This window comes from Oncorhynchus masou, chromosome 29 (genome assembly GCF_036934945.1).
Source record: "Oncorhynchus masou masou isolate Uvic2021 chromosome 29, UVic_Omas_1.1, whole genome shotgun sequence".
NCBI lineage: Eukaryota > Metazoa > Chordata > Actinopteri > Salmoniformes > Salmonidae > Oncorhynchus > Oncorhynchus masou.
In genome coordinates this window covers 64,673,345-64,691,573 of record NC_088240.1, presented here as the reverse complement: position 1 = coordinate 64,691,573, position 18,229 = coordinate 64,673,345, and the positions used below count along the sequence as shown (strand labels likewise).

The 18,229-nt window shown below is 45.2% G+C and overlaps 1 protein-coding gene across 1 annotated transcript in view; it reads right to left on the bottom strand.

Annotated features, from left to right (window-relative positions):
• LOC135520280 (protein PTHB1-like) overlaps positions 1-18,229 on the bottom strand; it is a 206,580-nt gene that overhangs the window by 171,510 nt on the left and 16,841 nt on the right. The window contains exons 6-13 of the mRNA XM_064945705.1: positions 16,989-17,163; positions 14,553-14,637; positions 14,298-14,481; positions 11,391-11,520; positions 7,248-7,432; positions 7,083-7,159; positions 6,577-6,630; positions 6,311-6,413 (exon numbers count right to left, since the gene is read on the bottom strand). Coding sequence (XP_064801777.1) covers positions 6,311-6,413; positions 6,577-6,630; positions 7,083-7,159; positions 7,248-7,432; positions 11,391-11,520; positions 14,298-14,481; positions 14,553-14,637; positions 16,989-17,163 — 993 coding nt within the window. The remainder of the gene's footprint in view (positions 1-6,310; positions 6,414-6,576; positions 6,631-7,082; positions 7,160-7,247; positions 7,433-11,390; positions 11,521-14,297; positions 14,482-14,552; positions 14,638-16,988; positions 17,164-18,229) is intronic.

Genomic DNA, 18,229 nt, shown 5'->3' with positions numbered 1-18,229 from the left:
CAGAAGACTGGCTCACTAGGAATGGTAGACTGTTATGGGTACTTGGTAATTGGTTTTGCTTCAGAGCTAACTAAAAATGTGTCTAAATGTACAATATTGGTCTCTCCCTAAAAGTTTCTGACAAGGTGGTGCTGATGTAGACCCTAAGGTTGGGTAGGGAGAGGCCTGGAGGGGGTCAGTCAACTTCCCTCGCAGGAAGTTGGAAAATCTTGCAATTTTGAAAAACATGTAACTGCCATTTCCTGAAACCTAGAGTCTTAAATTATATCAAACAATGTAGCCAACACAGAGGTCTTGTGTAGGGTTTCCACCCACTCTGCCTAGCACGTTGGTGCTGAAATTTCACTTCCTTATGTTATAAAATACATTTTACCAAGACAAATATGATTATTCATGTTCTGGTATTTCTGAAACATGACATAAAAAAGTTGGATTTCGTAACTTAATGTCATGTCTCAAAATCCATATCCATCTTACTTCTATATTTTTATGTCCTGCGGATTCGAGAAGAAAGCCGGGAAAGTGAGCCTGTCAGGTAGCCAGGAGCCTTAATTCTCGCACAGAATCCAACCTAGATGACGTGATAACATTTTCCAAAATGTTCACCACTTTCTTTCCATTGATTTAAAATCACCCTAATTCTGGCCACCCTACAAGGGTAAAAACCACAATAACTTTTGAACGGATTGTGATATGGAGGTGAGGTTTGGACCATTGGTTTTCTTTTAGGATTATTTACACAATTATGTTATTATACCTGTTGGTAAAAAGATGCGTTATTGATTGGACACCCTACTAAATTGAGGTGGTTTCATTGACACTTGCAATTTTTTATAGATTCAATTTAGGGGAAAAGATTATTCTCATTAATGGGTGTCTATGTGGATAGTCTAGTGAAAATGTAAACTGGCTTCATTTTGCTTGGGGAGAAAATAAAACATTTGAATAATTCAATTACTGGATGCAATGTAGTAGTCTAGCTGACTGCGGTAGTCGAGCTGACTGTAGGCTATTTAGAATATGAAACAACTGAACTAGGCCAATATGAGCCAGTTCCAGATCTCCATCCCTGACCTCATCCATCAAGTTCAGTCTGACTACTAGACTACCATTCATTCAACATGCCTTGTTGCCGTTGGTGAACTGACTATAATCACATCATTAGCAGCCTACTGTTGACATCTAGCGATATCAAGATGACAGATGAAGAATTGATTCATTAACATAGGACTAACAGTCTAACATAACTTCCTGGGAAGGAAAGTATTAGTGCAATTAGGGGCGTTATTTTTTTACATCGCCGTTTCTTTATGTCAAGTTACACCCATTGATGCCGGCCACGTTAACTATCCTAACATGTCACGCTAGTTATCCTAACCTGTTATGAAAACAAATCTGTGTCGAAAAACCATTAGTCTCATAACACCGGAACTGACCGATTTCCTGATATCAAGGAGCACGCACATCAAGAAACGCCCCAAATTGCAGTCTGCAATTACACCATATTCTTATTTTAGGGGTGCTTTTCGTACCAGCGTACTTTGACTTCAAATTGCCTGCATGGTACGCAAAAAGTGTGCAGGTTGGCAGGTCGTCTGTTTCCCTCTTCTCCATCTCTCTCGTGGTATTCTTCTCTGTCCCTGGCTCTTCCTGCTGACATGGGGCCCAGGGGGGTAGTGTGTTCTGGAGCACCAACTCCAACACCCTTCTACTATACATGGAGGCAGTCAAAGGTCAGACAAGAATCCTTAACATGAGCACACACAGCGCCACAGAGGAGGAGAGATGGTGGCTGAGTGGAGAAAAAAGAAAGAAACAGATTACGAGGGGAGAGAGCGTCAAAGGAAGAAAAAGAAAGGAGTGGGAGAAGAGGCAGAGAAACCAAAAGGGCCGGCACTTTCTCTGCGCTCCGTCAGGCGCTCTGGCAGCGTGACGAGCCCTCTCCCTCCATCACTCTCCTTTTCAAAAACGGGGGCAGGCTTGCTTTTAACCCCTCGACCCTGACGCCACGAGCAAATAGTGACCAGACAGTCTAAGTGTTACCACACCATTAGCGCCCAGCGTAGAACAACAATAACAACAAAGGAACAGGACACAAATCCCCCTCGTATCTCCTTCCCCCCTCTCCTTCGTTCTCCCACTCACTCCTTCCCTCAGGGCCTGAGCTAAGTGGAGGACATTTCGCTTTGACCTTAGGTGACCTCGGCCACCCACCCCTTGGAGTAGACGGGTCAAGAGGGGTCGGCAGGGTAATGCGCACCGCACACAGAGCAGAGAGGGAAAGTGTGTTGAGGGTGTTTGGAGTGTAAAGAGTGTGCGCGCGCCACTGACAAAATCATTGTGTATGTGAGCATGTGTGAGACCGTGAAAGTAAAAGAGAGAATGTTTGTGCATGTGTGTGAGAGAGTGTCTGCAAGAGTTCTTAAACATTGTAGTGTTTTTTGGTGTTAGGGTGTGTGTGTGTGGGGGCACATACTGACACTTGCAGAGACTCATTAGGGATCTCGGGGACAGATCAGCAGGGCGCTAAATGGCCACCTTTGACCTTTTGGGGTCAAGACAGGTCACATCCCTGTGTAGGGTCTGTTAGAGCAATCCACCCAAAGCCTCTCTGTGGTACGTTTCACGAAGCAGGACCATCAGATAAGACTCACTTAACATACACTACCAGTCTAAAGTTTTAGAACCCATACTCTTAAGTTTTATTCTTTATTTTTGCTATTTTCTACATTGTAGAATAATAGTGAAGACATCAAAACTATGAAATAACATATATGGAATCATGTAGCAACCAAAAAAAGTGAAATCAAAATGTATTTTAAATTTGAGATTCTTTAAATAGCCACCCTTGGCCTTGATGACAGCTTTGCAAACTCTTGGCATTCGCTTAACTAGCTTCATGAATGCATTTCAATTAACAGGTTTCCCTTCTTAAAAGCTAATTTGTGGAATTTCTTTCCTTCTTAATGCGCTTGAGCCTATCAGTTGTGTTGTGACAAGGTAGGGGGGGTATACAGAACATAGCCCTATTTGGTAAAAGACCAAGTTCATATTATGGCAAGAACAAATTAAATAAGTGAAGAGAAACGACAGTCCATCATTACTTTCAGACATGAAGGTCAGTCAATACGGAAAATTTCAAGGACTTTGAAAGTTTCTTCAAGTGCAGTCGCAAAAACCATCAAGCGCTATGATGAAACTGGCTCTCATAAGGACCGGCACAGGAAAGGAAGACCTAGAGTTACCTCTGCTGCAGAGGATAAGTTCATAAGAGTTACCAGCCTCAGAAATTGCAGCCCAAATAAATGCTTCACAGAGTTCAAGTAACAGACATCTCAAAACAACTGTTCAGAGGAGACTGCGTGAATAAGGCCTTCATGGTCGAATGGCTGCAAAGAAACCATTACTAAAAGGACACCAATAAGAAGAAGAGACTTGCTTGGGCCCAGAAACATGAGCAATGGACATTAAACTGGTGGAAATGTGACCTTTGGTCTGGAGGTCAAATTGGAGATTTTTGGTTCCAACCGCTGTGCCTTTGAGACGAGGTGCGGGTGAAGGGATGTTCTCCGCATGTGTATTACCCACCGTAATGCATGGAGGAGGATGTGGGGTGCTTTGCTGGTGACACTGTCTGTGATTTATTTAGAATTCAAGACACTTAACCAGCATGGCTACTACAGCATTCTGCAGTGATACGCCATCCCATCTGGTTTGGGCTTAGTGGGACTATCATTTATTTTTCAACAGGACAATGACCCAACACACCTCCAGGCAGTGTAAGGGCTATTTTAACAAGATGGCGAGTAATAGAGTACTGCATCAGATGCCCTGGCCTCTACAATCCTCAGACCTCAACCAAATTGAGATTGTTTGGGATGAGTCGGACTGCAGAATGAATGAAAAGCAGCCAACAAGTGCTGAGCATATGTAGGAACTCCTTCAAGCCTGAAAAGTATTCCAGGTGAAGCTGGTTTAGAGAATGCCAAGAGTGTGCAAAGCTGTCATCAAGGCAAAGGGTGGCTACATTGAAGAATCTCAAATATAAAATATATTTGGATTTGTTTAACACTTTTTTGGTTACTACATGATTCCATGTGTTTTTTAATAGTTTTGATGTCTTCACTATTATTGTACAATGTAGAAAATAGTAAAAAATAAAGAAAAAAACTTAAATGAGTATGGGGTTCTAAAACTTTAGAGCGGCAGTGTTTTTTTTATAGCAATGTAATGCAACTACTATCATATCAGTGTGGGGGGTGTGAGTCCTTGAGAGCTGCCCAGTTGAATGGTTTAGACTTCTACCTGGCACATTGACAGGCTTAACAACCCACCAGGTTTCTCAGGTCTGTATCATATGATGATTACGAGGTAAGGATGAAAGCCACCTCTGAGGTGTTTGCGTGCATGTGTGTGCGCGGGGGTGGGGTGTTCCTGTCAGTGTGTACTTATGTATTAATGGAAGACTTGGCTCTTATCTAGAAATGCACTACTTAGTGATTTAAATCAGAATACCAAACCTGTAACCAGGGAAAGAGGAGAGACAGAGACAGACAGACAGAGACAGAGAGACAGAGAGACAGAGAACAAAGGAGGTAGTGTGGTGGACAGGACAGGGGGACTGGGTTGCCATCTGAGATGAATAAAGAGTGAAATAACAATAAAAATCAGAAGGCGCTGCCTCCCCCACGAACCCAGGACAGACCAAGCTGAGCGGAGGGATGGAGTTTCTAAACAGAGCATCCTGCGGTGGCACACACACAGTCAAAGAATCAAAGACACATGGGCATTGGTCTGTTGGTCTGTGCCAAACTCACACACTCCAACACACAGAGGCTAACTGGGCAGCTCCAGCTCCCCATTCCCAATAATAAAAAACAGACAAGACGTCAGAGGAAGGGAGTGAGTGTGAGAGGGAGCTCTGTAGAGAGAAAGCTAAAAGCAGAAAGTGTGGGAGATGGAGATAAAGGTGACAAGAGAGATAGAGGAGGAGAAAGAGAGTGTGGGAGTCAGAGACAGATGAAGATGGAGTTTATAGAGATATAGTAGATTGAGAGACAAAGGGAAAGAGAAACTAAAACATGTGTACACTGCACTGTGCACTTCAACAAGATACCGTATGGGCCAAATCTGGTCATTCTGGGCAAAAATCATTCAATTAGCCAACAGTCTCATTAAAACGGTTTAACTGGCTGTTATCCTAACCTGCTATGAAAACAAATCATCTGTGTCGAAAAACCATCAGTCTCATAAAACTGTAACTGACCAATGGCAGGTATCGATTGACTGACCAATCGCAGGCACCAATGAGCGTTTCCTGACATCAAGGAGCACCCACATCAAGAAACGCCCCAAATTGCAGCCTGAGTTTATAGATATATAACAGATTGAGAGGCAGGGAGGGAAACTAAAACATGTGGTATGTGTGTGTACACTACATTGTGCACTTCAACAAGACACAGTATGGGCCAAATCCGGTCATTCTGGACAAAATCATTCAATGAGTCAAAAGTCCCATTAAATAGGTTTGACTGGCTGTACATCTCGGTGGTCCTGGAAATCTAACGTCAAACTTTTCTATCCTGGGCCAAACACATCCATGGTGGGGTCAGGTATGGGTAGGGTGGGGTAGAGGGGGTGTGTGTGTGTATGTTTGTGTGGTTCGGGGCCTGGGTTTTACAGCAAAGGGCTGCTGATAGACTGGTGGAGAGCAGCGCCAGGTTTCTGTGTGTGGGAGACAAAGAGCGTGGCATAAACACACCGAGTCATCGCTGGTTCACCGTGTGTGTGTTTAATCTGCTGCGTTGTGAGGACTGCCATGGTTACGTACGCATTACCTAACTAATCTGTCATGACTTACAGCTAACTTAAAATGACGAAGAAAACTTTTGCTTCAAAATGTGGATCTATAATCTCCAACACCTCGACTAAACTAGAGTAGGCTAGTGGAAAAATGGATCCCAGCTAGGCAGGCATACAGGATTTAACACTTTTAGGGCTACCAGACTTTTCTTTAAATGTTCCCTATCACGTTTGCACTGCTCTCAAACACTGTGATAAAACTGATAACATGAAACCAGCTTCTAGGAATTGGGAAGGTTGAGGTAGCAGACTGTTCTGTTTGCTTTGGGTGAGAGTTTACAGGTGTTTGCTTGACCGTGTCAAGGTGACCATGTACCTCTGTTTAATTCATTCAGATTATAGAACCTTTCATGTCTGCTGTCTCATACTGATAATGTCTGAGCCCACAGGGGAAAGCACATGTTCTTTCTGTCATTCACTCACTCTCTATAAAGAGAAGGAGACTTACCCAGAGGTTCCAACACAAGCTGATCCTGGGTGACAGCCAGTGGAGGCTGAACACACACAGTCAGTTTAGGACCCTGCAACGCACAGCGACTCGTCACCTTGATCTGAGAAAGCGAGATGGATGGAGAGAGGAGAAAAATAGAAACAGAGGAAGACATTTCACATTTCATTTCTCAAGTTTCAGCTAAAATAGTTAGACGAGTAAGTCAAATGAAATTAGCCTTGATGTCTGCGTCTTGAAGAAGTCAGCAAGTGTGCGACACATACCTTCACTGTGACTGAGGGGAGAGGTAGACCATCAATGTCCGGGATGAGCGCTTGCTATAGAGATAGAGAGAATGTCAGGATATACCAGTCTGTATGTGCAGCCTTCATTGTGTGTGCCTTCACTCTTTCCCTCTGTCTCACAATCTACTGTATGTGCAGCCTTCACTTCTGGTCCTCACGGTCGTCCTCACAAGGATCGTAAAACAAAGAAAGTTAGGACAAGTGGGAACATTTCACCGGTCGCCACAAGTAAAAAGGGCTATTTTAGGTTTAGGGATTAGGTTTAGGAGTTAAGGTTAGAGCTCGGTTGGGCTTCTACATCTGTTTTAAGATGGGTTTCTGTGTAAGCATTTTGTGACATCTTCTGGTGTCAAAAAGGGCTTTATAAATGCATTTGATTTGAAGGGTTGGGGAAAATAGGATACTGAGTGGAATTCAATTGTTTGGACCCCACAAGGATAGTACAACAAACGTCTGTGTCCATTTCAGTGTGTGTGTGTGTTCACCGATGTGCTGTCCATGTTAGTGGAGACTGTGGCTGTAACAGTCAGATCCTCATCTGTCTCTGCGACAGGAAGAATATCTACAACAGAGAAGGAGGAGTCAGGAAACGTCCTACAATACACAAATACACACAGTCTGTTCACGCTGTGTGTGTGTGTGTGACCTACCAGCCTGGGTCCTGGTGGCCTGTCTGATGACTCTCTGCAGACTCTTCATCTCAGTGTCGATCTGGGAGTAGTCCTGTTCGCGGGCGTCCACCTTGGGCGTGGAGAAGAAGGAGGGGTCTGTGCCCATGTAGGAACACTGCAGGTGGCCCTCATTGCTCAGGGTCACCACCACACCCTTCAGGTCCCTATGGGGGGGTTGAAACATCTGCCTTGGTCAGAAACAGAAAAACTGCTATATGATGTGTGTGAGGAAAAACAGTTTCATAGCTTCTCAGCACCCATCATTCAGAGATAGAGAATATAGAAGAGAGATAGAACAAGATAATGACAGGGACAGAAGAAAAAAACAAGTTAGGAGATGTGATGCAGTGTGTGTGGTAACTGGTTACAGATGTGTTGTGGTGCCAGGGCAGTGAGGCAGTAACATCCCCCCCACACAGGGGGATTCCAGCCCAGAGGAGTAGTAAGTCCCACACCTGCAGGAGAGGGCGACTGAGGGAGGGTATAAACCCCCCTTTTACTGCTGCAGGGGCACATTCACAGCTACTCCCTCTCCCCTCCAAACCAGCCCTCCCCATTACTAAAGCCCCCCATAAAAAGCAGCAGCCCTGCCGCCACAGGGGAGGGATTGACCTACCCAACCTACCCACTCAGCCATCCAAATAAAATGTCATCACTATAACACTATTCTATCAAACTCAAGCATGTTCTCTAATTGTGTGCCTGTGTGCTCGTGCGTGTTTCTTTCCCATCAGGTCTAAAGTCCAGTTCAAGTTTCCCTTTTGTCCATATGCAAGGTATTTTTCAGTGTTATTCAATCCAGAAAGTCTCAATCGGATAAGTTATTTGTCGCTTGATAAAGACGAGCAATAATGACTGTATAAAATAATAAAAATACTGAGCTATATTGTATGCAAAAACAATTTGGAAAATTCTATTTCATAGTAATACAAGTGCTCAGAGAAGGAGATTTTGTTTAACAAGTAAACAAAAAAAAATCCTCAAAAAAGGTAGAGGTCAAAATGATTAACACTACAATTTCTTATAAATAAAGTAGTCAAAAGTTTAGTATTTGGTCCCATATTCCTAGCACGTAATGATTACATCCAGCTCGTGACTGTACAAACTTGTTGGATGAATTTGTGTTTCAGATTATTTAGTGCCCAATAGGAATGAATGGTAAGTAATGTATTGTGTAATTTTGGAGTCACTTTTATTGTACACTGAACAAAAATATAAACGCAACATGTAAAGTGTTGGTCTCATGTTTCATGAGCGGAAATAAAAGTTTCCCAAAATGTTCCATACGCAGATAAAGCTAATTTCTCTCAAATTGTGCAGACAAATTTGTTTACATCCCTGTTAGCGAGCATTTCTCCTTTGCCAAAATAATCCATCCACCTGACAAGTGTGGCATATCAAGAAGCTGATTAAACAGCATGATCATTACACATGTGCACCTTGTGCTGGGACAATAAAAGGCTACTCTAAAATGTGCAGTTTATTCACACAACAAAGCCACAGATGTCTCAAGTTGATGGAGCATGCAATTGGCATGCTGACTGCAGGAATGTCCACCAGAGGTTTTGCCAGAGGATTGAATGTTCATTTATCTACCATAAGCCGCCTTGTGGCAGATTTGGCAGTACGTCCTACCGGCCTCAACCCCAGAACACATGTATGGCGTTTTGTGGGAGAGTGGTTTGCTGACGTCAATGTTGTGAACAGAGTGCCCCATGGTGGTGGTGGGGCTATTGTGTGGACAGGCATAAGCTACAGACAACAAACACAATTACATTTTATCAATGGCAATTTGAATGCACAGAAATACCTTGACGAGATCCTGAGGCCCATTTTTTTAAAGGTATCTGTATGCTAAGTCATGTGAAATCCATAGATTAGGGCCGAATGAATTTATTTCAATTGACTGATTTCCTCATATGTTTTTGTTCAGTACAAATAGGACTAGAATATGTTTCTAAACAGTTCTACATTCATTTGGATGCTACCATGATTAAGGATTATCCTGAATGAATCGGGAATATTGATGAGTGAGAAAGTTAGAGAGTCAAATATCATACCCCCAAGACATGCTAATCTCTCACTATTACCAACAGGGGAGGTTAGCATGTGTGATTTTTCTCACTCATCATTAGTCATTTACCTGTAGTAAATTCAATTGATTGGACATGATTTGGAAAGGCACACACCTGGTGTGGCAGGTAGCCTAGTGGTTAGAGCGTTGGGCCAGTAACCGAAAGGTTGCTGGATCGAATCCCCGAGCTGACATGGTCATCCTGGCCGAGCTGACAAGGCAGTTAACCCACTGTTCCCCACTGTACATAAGATTTTGTTCTTAACTGCCTTAAATAAAAGGTTACATTTTAAAATAAGGTCCCACAGTTGCATGTCAGAGCAAAAACCAAGCCATGCTGTCAAAGGAATTGTCCGTATAAGACGATGTCGAGGCACAGATCTGTGGAAGGGTACCAAAACATTTCTGCAGCATTGAAGGACCCCAAGAAGTTTGGAACCACCTCTTCCTAGAGCTGGCCCCCCAGCCAAACTGAGCAATCGGGGGAAAAGGGCCTTGGTCAGGGAGTTGACCAAGAACCTGATGGTCGCTCTGACAGAGTTCCAGAGTTCATTTATGGAGATGGGAGAACCTTCCAGAAGAACAACCATCTCTGCAGCACTCCACCAAATCAGGCCTTTATGGTAGAGAAGCCAGTCCTCAATAACAGGCACATGACAGCCCGATTGGAGTTTGCCAAAAGGCATCTAAAGGACTCACAGACCATGAGAAACAAGGTTCTCTGGTCTGATGAAACCAAGATTGAAACCAAGACCCTTGATGAAAACCTGCTCCGTTTTCATCAAGGCTCTCACTGTACTTTGCTTCATTCATCTTTCCCTCGATCCTGACTAGTTTCCCAGCCCCTGCCGCTGAAAAACATCCCCACAGCATGATGCTGCCACCACCATGCTTCACCGTAGTGATGGTGCCAGGTGTCCTCCAGATGTGATGCTTGGCATCATTATTCATCACTGTTTGTGTGGTAAATAATTGTTGGAAATTGCAGTGTGATTATGGCCATTTAGTACTACAGTCCACCACTCCCTTTTGATTGACCAGCTGTAAGACATTGTGAAATCATTTCCTCTCAGGGATGTGGGTGGATTTCTCATGGTGATAACCATGACAACAGGTGATCATTAATAATAACACACTAATAATAATAATAATAAACCTGGCATATAGGCTTCAAAGAGTGTGTGTGTGTGTGTGTGTGCGCGCGAGTATGCCTGTGGCTGAGAGAGTAGCGCTCAGCAGAGAGAGAGAGAGAGAGAGAGAGAATGAAAGCTTCACATATGTCCTATCTAGAATGCGTTCTGTAAGGATGCGTGGAGGTTGAGTGTGTAACTGTGTGTGCTATGCAAATATGTGTTTGTTCTGGAAGGGCCCAGAGAGAGGCTCATCTAGTTGGTGCTGACAGAAGGGCTCTTTAGAATGGAGCCAACAGAGCAGAGCTACTGAGATACACAGGGACACTCACCCATGGAGGACAGGAATGGAGCCAACACACAGGGACACTCAACCATGGAGCACAGGAATGGAGCCAACACACAGGGACACTCAACCATGGAGCACAGGAATGGAGCCAACACACAGGGACACTCAACCATGAAGCACAGGAATGGAGCCAACACACAGGGACACTCAACCATGGAGCACAGGAATGGAGCTCCATCTGAATGCTTCCACCCCTCCCTTTCCATTTAGAGTCCCACTCTCCTCTCCTCCTTTCATCCTCCCATCCACAGGGGTATCTATTACCTTATCGGATCAGTGGCATCTGAGCACACACTGTGTGTTTAAGTGTATTGGCGTAAAGTTACCATCAACTATGGGGTCCAATTCAGATTAGTCAATTGAAGAGAGGGAATTCATGAATGGAAAAACGACTTACAACTTCTTCTTTTGTTTAATGTGGGCTTTTGAATTTAATTTCCTAAATTAACAGAATGGAAATTATCCAATTCTGGTTACAGTACACAACCACCAAATTCATGGCAACACAAACACACCAAACATAGCAGCAGCGGGTGCCATGGTAACGAGTGTGGGGTGGGGGTACTCACGGGAAGTTAGCGAGCCTGACAGCCACGGGGGAACAGGAGAGCTGGGCGGCCCACTTCAACGTCACATCCTGGTACACCAGCAGCATGTTGTTATGGTTACCGACCAGGGTGTTGGTGGTGCCTTCAGACACTGGGAAGAGAAGGAGGGGTCAGAGGTTAGATACAGTCACAGGAGATGCATGACACCTAATGAAAAGTGGTTAATAAATACAGTCCTTCAGTCCATCCATCCAGTCATCAATGGGATATCGATTTGCTCGGAGTTGCTTTGGCAGGCTAGAAGCCGGCGCATAGAATGACAACAAACAAATGAATTAAACAAGGCCAAGTTCTGGGGTGAGGGTGTGAAAACGCCTTTGGGTTTGGGCGTGTGCGCACACACACACGCGCACACACACATTTACCGTCACTGCCACCATGGGAGATCTGAGATGCACCCACAACCAACGCCTAGCCAACCTCATTTGGATGGATAGAGGGCAGGGGCGGGCAAGACCGAAATGACAGACACAGTTTATATAGGACTCCCTCCATCCACTACAGCAGCATTTATTTTCTCCTCTTTCGCTCCTCCTGGTTCGTTCTCTTCTGCCACTGTGGCCAGGCACTGTATTAATAGCAGTGTATCAGACAGACATGTGGCAATGGTTTCTCTGAACACACCTTACCCTGAGGTGTATATGTGTGTGTGTGTGTGTGTGTGTGTGTGTGTGTGTGTGTGTGTGTGTGTGTGTGTGTGTGTGTGTGTGTATACTAATTATAAGTGATTATCATCAATGCTGGGGTTAAGTGGCTGTATTATCACTCCTTGAGAGAAAAACAGAGGATGTGTGTGAGAGCGAGAGAGAGAGAGAGAGCAGAGAGAAGGAGAACGCAAGCCAAAAAAGGCAGCTGCATTGCGGAGGGCCAGAGGGGGAAACCTGTGAAATACTGAGAGCGGGCCGGTAAACCGCTAAAGTTCCAGCCAAAACAATGTAAAAGTCAGCAGCCCGGAAAGTTCCTCTCCCTCCCTCTGTATTGAAAACCAAACCGCAGCAAATTACCAATAGCGGGAAGCCATTTGCCATACTATCCGGGTGGCTGCTGAAAACACAACCAGAGAAAACTAATCGAGGACTGTGATCGATGTCACTTGGGATCCTGGTCTTAATAGATGAACGATGCAAATGGAATGGGAATAGTGTGATGTAAGGTTGTGTGTGTGTGAATACCAGAGGGAATGGTGCTCACAGGTCAAACAACTCAATGAGGAATAGCAGGTGCCTCTGGTTGAAAAGAAAATACATCTCTCAACCACACTGCTTCTCTTCTTCTATCCCTCTCTCTCACCTATTTCCCTCCCTTCTCTCCCCCTCACCCTTTTCTTTCTCTCCCGCTATCCTTCCCTTGCCATCCCTCTCTCCATGTATATACAGGTAACTGACAAAATAAAGGAAACACTTGAGTAAATGAGGGATACAAAGAATATTGAAAGCAGGTGCTTCCACACAGGTGTGGTTCCTGAGTTAATTAAGCGATTAACCTCCCATCGTGCTTAGGGTCATGCATACAAAATGTCCAGTTGACCATTATTTTGGCTACCATGGCTAGAAGAAGAGAACTCAGTGATTTTGAAAGAGGGGTCTCAAAGAAGCACAATGATTTTAAAGGGTGTGTGTGTCTGTATATATCTCAGTCACCAGATCTCAACCCAATTGAACACTTATGGGAGATTCTGTAGCGGTACCTATACCAAGGTGCATTCAAGCGGTTCTTGTGGCTCATGGTGGCACCAATGCCCTATTAAGACATTTATGTTAAGTGTTTCCATTATTTTGGCAGTTACCTGTAACTGAGCTCAGGTGGAGAGAGGTGTGTTGGCTGGAACCCAGTGATAGTGGGATTAACATGCAACACGCAGATCCCTGATCCACAGGGCATTTTGCCAGCAGAATATGCTGTGTGTGTGTGTGTACTTATGCAGGTGACGGTGCTGTGTGTTGCATGTTCGAGGTGCTGCATGTGCTAAATATGGATCTGATTAGAGCGTGCCTTGCTCTGTGACATTTCCTACTTCCTCTGGTTGGAGTGGTATGTTGGGAGTCAGTCAGGACAGACGGATGCACTGTGTAGAGCTGTACTCCGGTCCCTCAATAAACCAAACCCAGGAGCCGAGAGACTCCCTATCAGATGAACCTGAGCTCACGGACAAACGCTCATTCTGCTACCGCCACACACACTGGACAGGCATGGGGAAGGTCTTATCACCACCAGAAATGTGTTAGACCAGTATCTACATAGCAGTCCGAAAACAAAGACTGGATAGGAGAATCGGCAATAATATTCATCAATAATATGGGAGAATGGATATCTGCTATGTCCTACAATAAATATGTCCTACCAATAGTGTGTCTGATATCAAGCAGTAAACAAGCTAATGATATCAAGCAGTAAAGCAGTCTTGTGTGAGGAAGCAGCTAGGGTTGTACCATTACCTGAGAAGTAGGGGAGGAAGCAGTAGGGCTCTACCATTACCTGAGGGGTAGGGGGGAAGCAGTAGGGCTCTACCATTACCTGAGGGGTAGGGGAGGAAGCAGTAGGGCTCTACCGTTACCTGAGGAGTAGGGGAGGAAGCACTAGGGTTGCACCATTGCCTGAGGAGTAGGGAAGGAAGCAGTAGGGCTCTACCTGAGGAGTAGGGGAGGAAGCAGTAGGGCTCTACCATTACCTGAGGAGTAGGGGAGGAAGCAGTAGGGCTCTACCATTACCTGAGGAGTAGGGGAGGAAGCAGTAGGGCTCTACAATTACCTGAGGAGTAGGGGAGGAAGCAGTAGGGCTCTACCATTACCTGAGGAGTAGGGGAGGAAGCAGTAGGGCTCTACAATTACCAGAGGAGTAGGGGAGGAAGCAGTAGGGCTCTACCATTACCTGAGGAGTAGGGGAGGAAGCAGCTGGGGTTGTACTCCAGTTTCTTCATGAAGCGGATATGTCCGTTGTCTTTGAGGCAGTACAGGTTCCTTTCGCCGCAAACAAAGATGGAGGATGAGGACAGAGAGAAGGATGGGACACTGAGGTCCAAGGCCTGCTCCCCCAGGACCAGGGTCCAGTCAGCCTGAGGGGGAAACACACACAGGGTTAAACACACACACAAACACGCACACGCACACCCAGTTCTCCTCTCACCGTCAGTCTCTTCCCTGCAGTTTTGCCATGCTGCTCAGCATCCTGTCTGGTCTCTGCATCCGTGGCCACCGCTAGCGTCTCATACCTGGGTTAGGAACACTCAGTTTAGACACACACACACACACACACACACACTGTACTCAGTGGTAACACTTCAGAAACACTTCAGCTGGATCCTCTGTCAGAAGCCCCACTCTTATAATAAATGACATCCATCGGTGTTACATTTTATGCCACAAAACATTCAGGTACGCTAGTTAGCTAGCATCATGCTTTTACGTTCTCAAACAATGGCCTTATTAATAGCAGTATCATGACACTGATCTGGAGTCAGTCTACAGTAGTCTCGCAGTATGGCATTAATACAATCTGATTTCCAGTAAAAAGCTGGAACTGGCTATAGTAGCAACAGACATCTCACACACACACACACACACACGCTCAGTCACCTGGCCCCTCGGGAGGTAGAAGGAAAAGCAGCTAAGAATCAGATAATTATGTGAAGGGGAATCAGAACCTGCTAAGCCCTGATGTTTATGAAGCTGGAAACGACAGGAGACATTTTGCTCTGTCAGGGAGAAAGTCTCTTTCTCGCCCTCTCTCTGAGAAAGGAATGGAGGGATGAACATGCCCAAAGACAACAGCAAGCAGTGCCAATGGGAAGGTGGAGGACTATATTTTGCCATTACAGGTTGCAGAGGGGTAACAATAGAGTACACTCCTGACAAATGCACATCGAATAAGTGCACTTCGGTTTGCATTCATACAATTACTTTTGATCAGCTATAAGAAAGCTGAAGGCCTCAATCCTAAATGGATGGGAAAGGTTGGCACAACCTAGCCAAGGCCTTTTAATGGCAGAGTACTATGGTCAGGTCTGTTGGTGAATGAGCTAGCGTGAAAGAGACCTAACACTTAGAATCACAAAGAGTGTGTGTGTGTGTGTGTGTGTGTGTGTGTGTCGAGTCCAAACCTTTAAGAACTGATTCACCAGCATGCACACTGGTTGTAAACGGTGAACACACACATTCAGAGTTCCACAGCTCAGACCAGCGGAGCAGTGAGGGTGTGTTTACATGAGTATAAATAGGTGCATATTATGCATGCACGGTTGTGTGTATGAAATGTATGATCCTGTGTGCACATGAACATACTACCAACACACACCTCACGAGGCGCACCTTTAACCAGCGCAACCCACACAAACCCAGTCAACCTCCCCAGGTTGGATAGAGTCTCTCCGTGTCTCAGACGACACAGAGTGTGTGAAGTCATTTATATGAAAGAGGATATCTCCCCAATACTTCCCTGATACACAAAATCACATTCACCAAAGCTCAAGCGGAAAGAAAAATCAACATTACTGGCTAAACAAACCGAGGGAGCGGAACAGTTCCCTAGCTGACTGATATTATGCAGTACATGACACTCAGAGCAAGGCTATTTCTAACTAACATGCAGGATTTTCATAACCAAATTTAGCTCTCTTCGTATCTACAGTTTATGACTTTTGATTCTAGATATGATCAGAAAGTGGGATTCTAGCCACAGAGACCAAGTCTAGACACAGCCAAGTGTTAACTGCGGACAGAACGCTTCATCTTGGGCAGAATTATTTTTCTTAGAATTCATATATACAGTCTGAGAATTGAAGAGAGGGAGGAGGGAACAGGGGGGTGGGTCAGCGTTTCAGCAGGGATATCTCGTCTGGGGAAGCTCTTGATATCGGAGAAATCTGGGATAACAAACAGCTGGAAGGCCGGGTTTCACACACCGAAACACACACACACACACACACGTCGGCCTTTCCCCAATTTCCATCCGTTTTAGCAGGAGCGTGAAAAGGGGAAATCCCGATGTGTGTTTGTAGAGGAAGGTAACTGTGATTACTGTGGAGGGGCGATGAGTGTCCAAAGCAGAGGAAAATAAAGACAGGGCTTACATGGGGAGCTGTGGCGATCAATGAGTGGAAATTTCATTAGGATGTGAAAATGTTAACTTAGCACCGGAGATAACCAGACTCAGCTGTGGCAACAGGGCCCAATACACCCAATCTGCCATCTGCAGTATCCCCTATACACTATTTACACACATGGACACAAAGATGGAGGCACACACACACACACAGAGAACACTCTCCCCTATTATTTAAAGATGGTGCAGTGGTTTGTGGCGTTAGGACTAGAAAATGGCCTCCCGTCTGCTGCACCACAGATGTATTTAAAGATCTAGAGCAGAGGAGCAGGCAGACAGATGGCCTTCAGAGGCGACGAGTACACTTCTTCACTCCCTCTCACACTCACTTTTTAATTTACTTACTTACTTACCTGTGAGGAGGGTGTGTGTACGTGTGTGCGTGCTTTGCAGTGTATGTGTGTGTTTTGCAGCGTGTGTTTTGCAGCATATGTGTGTGTTTCGCAGCGTGTGAGTGTGTACCTGTAGCTCTCCACCTGTCGTGCTGAGGACACAGTGAGGAAGGTGTCAGTGCGGGAGCAGTAACACAGAGGACCAGGCAGGAGGAAGCCAGGGAGGAAACGGCCAAATGAGTAACTCTCCTGCTCAAAGAACATCAGCATGCCGTCCATGGACTGGATACACATAGAGTGGTGGTCTGAGGGGAGGGAATAAAAGACAAAATGTTACATTAGCGTTGAATAAACGTTAATTCAAAACACAGGGTTAGGACAATAACAAATGACAACCTGGTGGAATCATACTGGCATCATCATACTGGTACACACAATGCCAGAACACAGACCTGAATGCTGCCTGACTAAATGACTTGCAGAATTGTATACTTTCTGTGGAAAAATGTATGCATCATACAGTTCTGCTTGACTTGTTGGGGCGGCTCTGCTTTGTTGTGGTGGTGGGTTAACTGCTCTGCTATGTTGTGGCGGTGGGTTAGCTGCTCTGCTATGTTGTGTTGTGGTGGTGTAGCTGCTCTGCTATGTTGTGGTGGTGGTGGTGGGTTAGCTGCTCTGCTTTGTCGTGGTGATGGGTTAGCTGCTCTGCTTTGTTGTGGTGATGGGTTAGCTGCTCTGCTTTGTTGTGGTGGTGGGTTAGCTGCTCTGCTATGTTGTGGTGGTGGGTTAGCTGCTCTGCTATGTTGTGGTGGGTTAGCTGTTCTGCTCATTTGTCTCCTGCTGAATCTGATATGTCCATTAACACCTCTCGGACTGAGCAGGCTTGTTCACAGCAGCCTTACACAGCTTATGGTCTACGTTCTCCGAATGCGTGTGTAGAGTGCTTGGAATGGTCCACTGAGTTTTATGGCAGAGAAAATCTGAGATGGCTGAGTACACACACACACACACACACACACACACACACACACGAGCCATAACACAGAACGGCTGTGGGAGCAGAGAACTATAATTAGGCCTCTACGCGCTATTAAAAAAATAAATCACACTCACATCAACGAGGGGTCAAGGAGTACCACCTACAGAGCAGATACACAATAATAAACACGTGTGGGTGTGTGCTTCACCAGCTATTCTGGTCATCCCCTTTGGTGAACTGGGCTCAGGGTGGGAGGTCAGTAAAGCACTGAAGGACAAGGCCACTCACACAATTACACCGCCCTGTGTGTGTGTGTGTGTGTGTGTGTGTGTGTGTGTGTGTGTCAGTGTAGGCACACGTGCAGGTATGGTGTGTGTGCATGTATGTGTCTT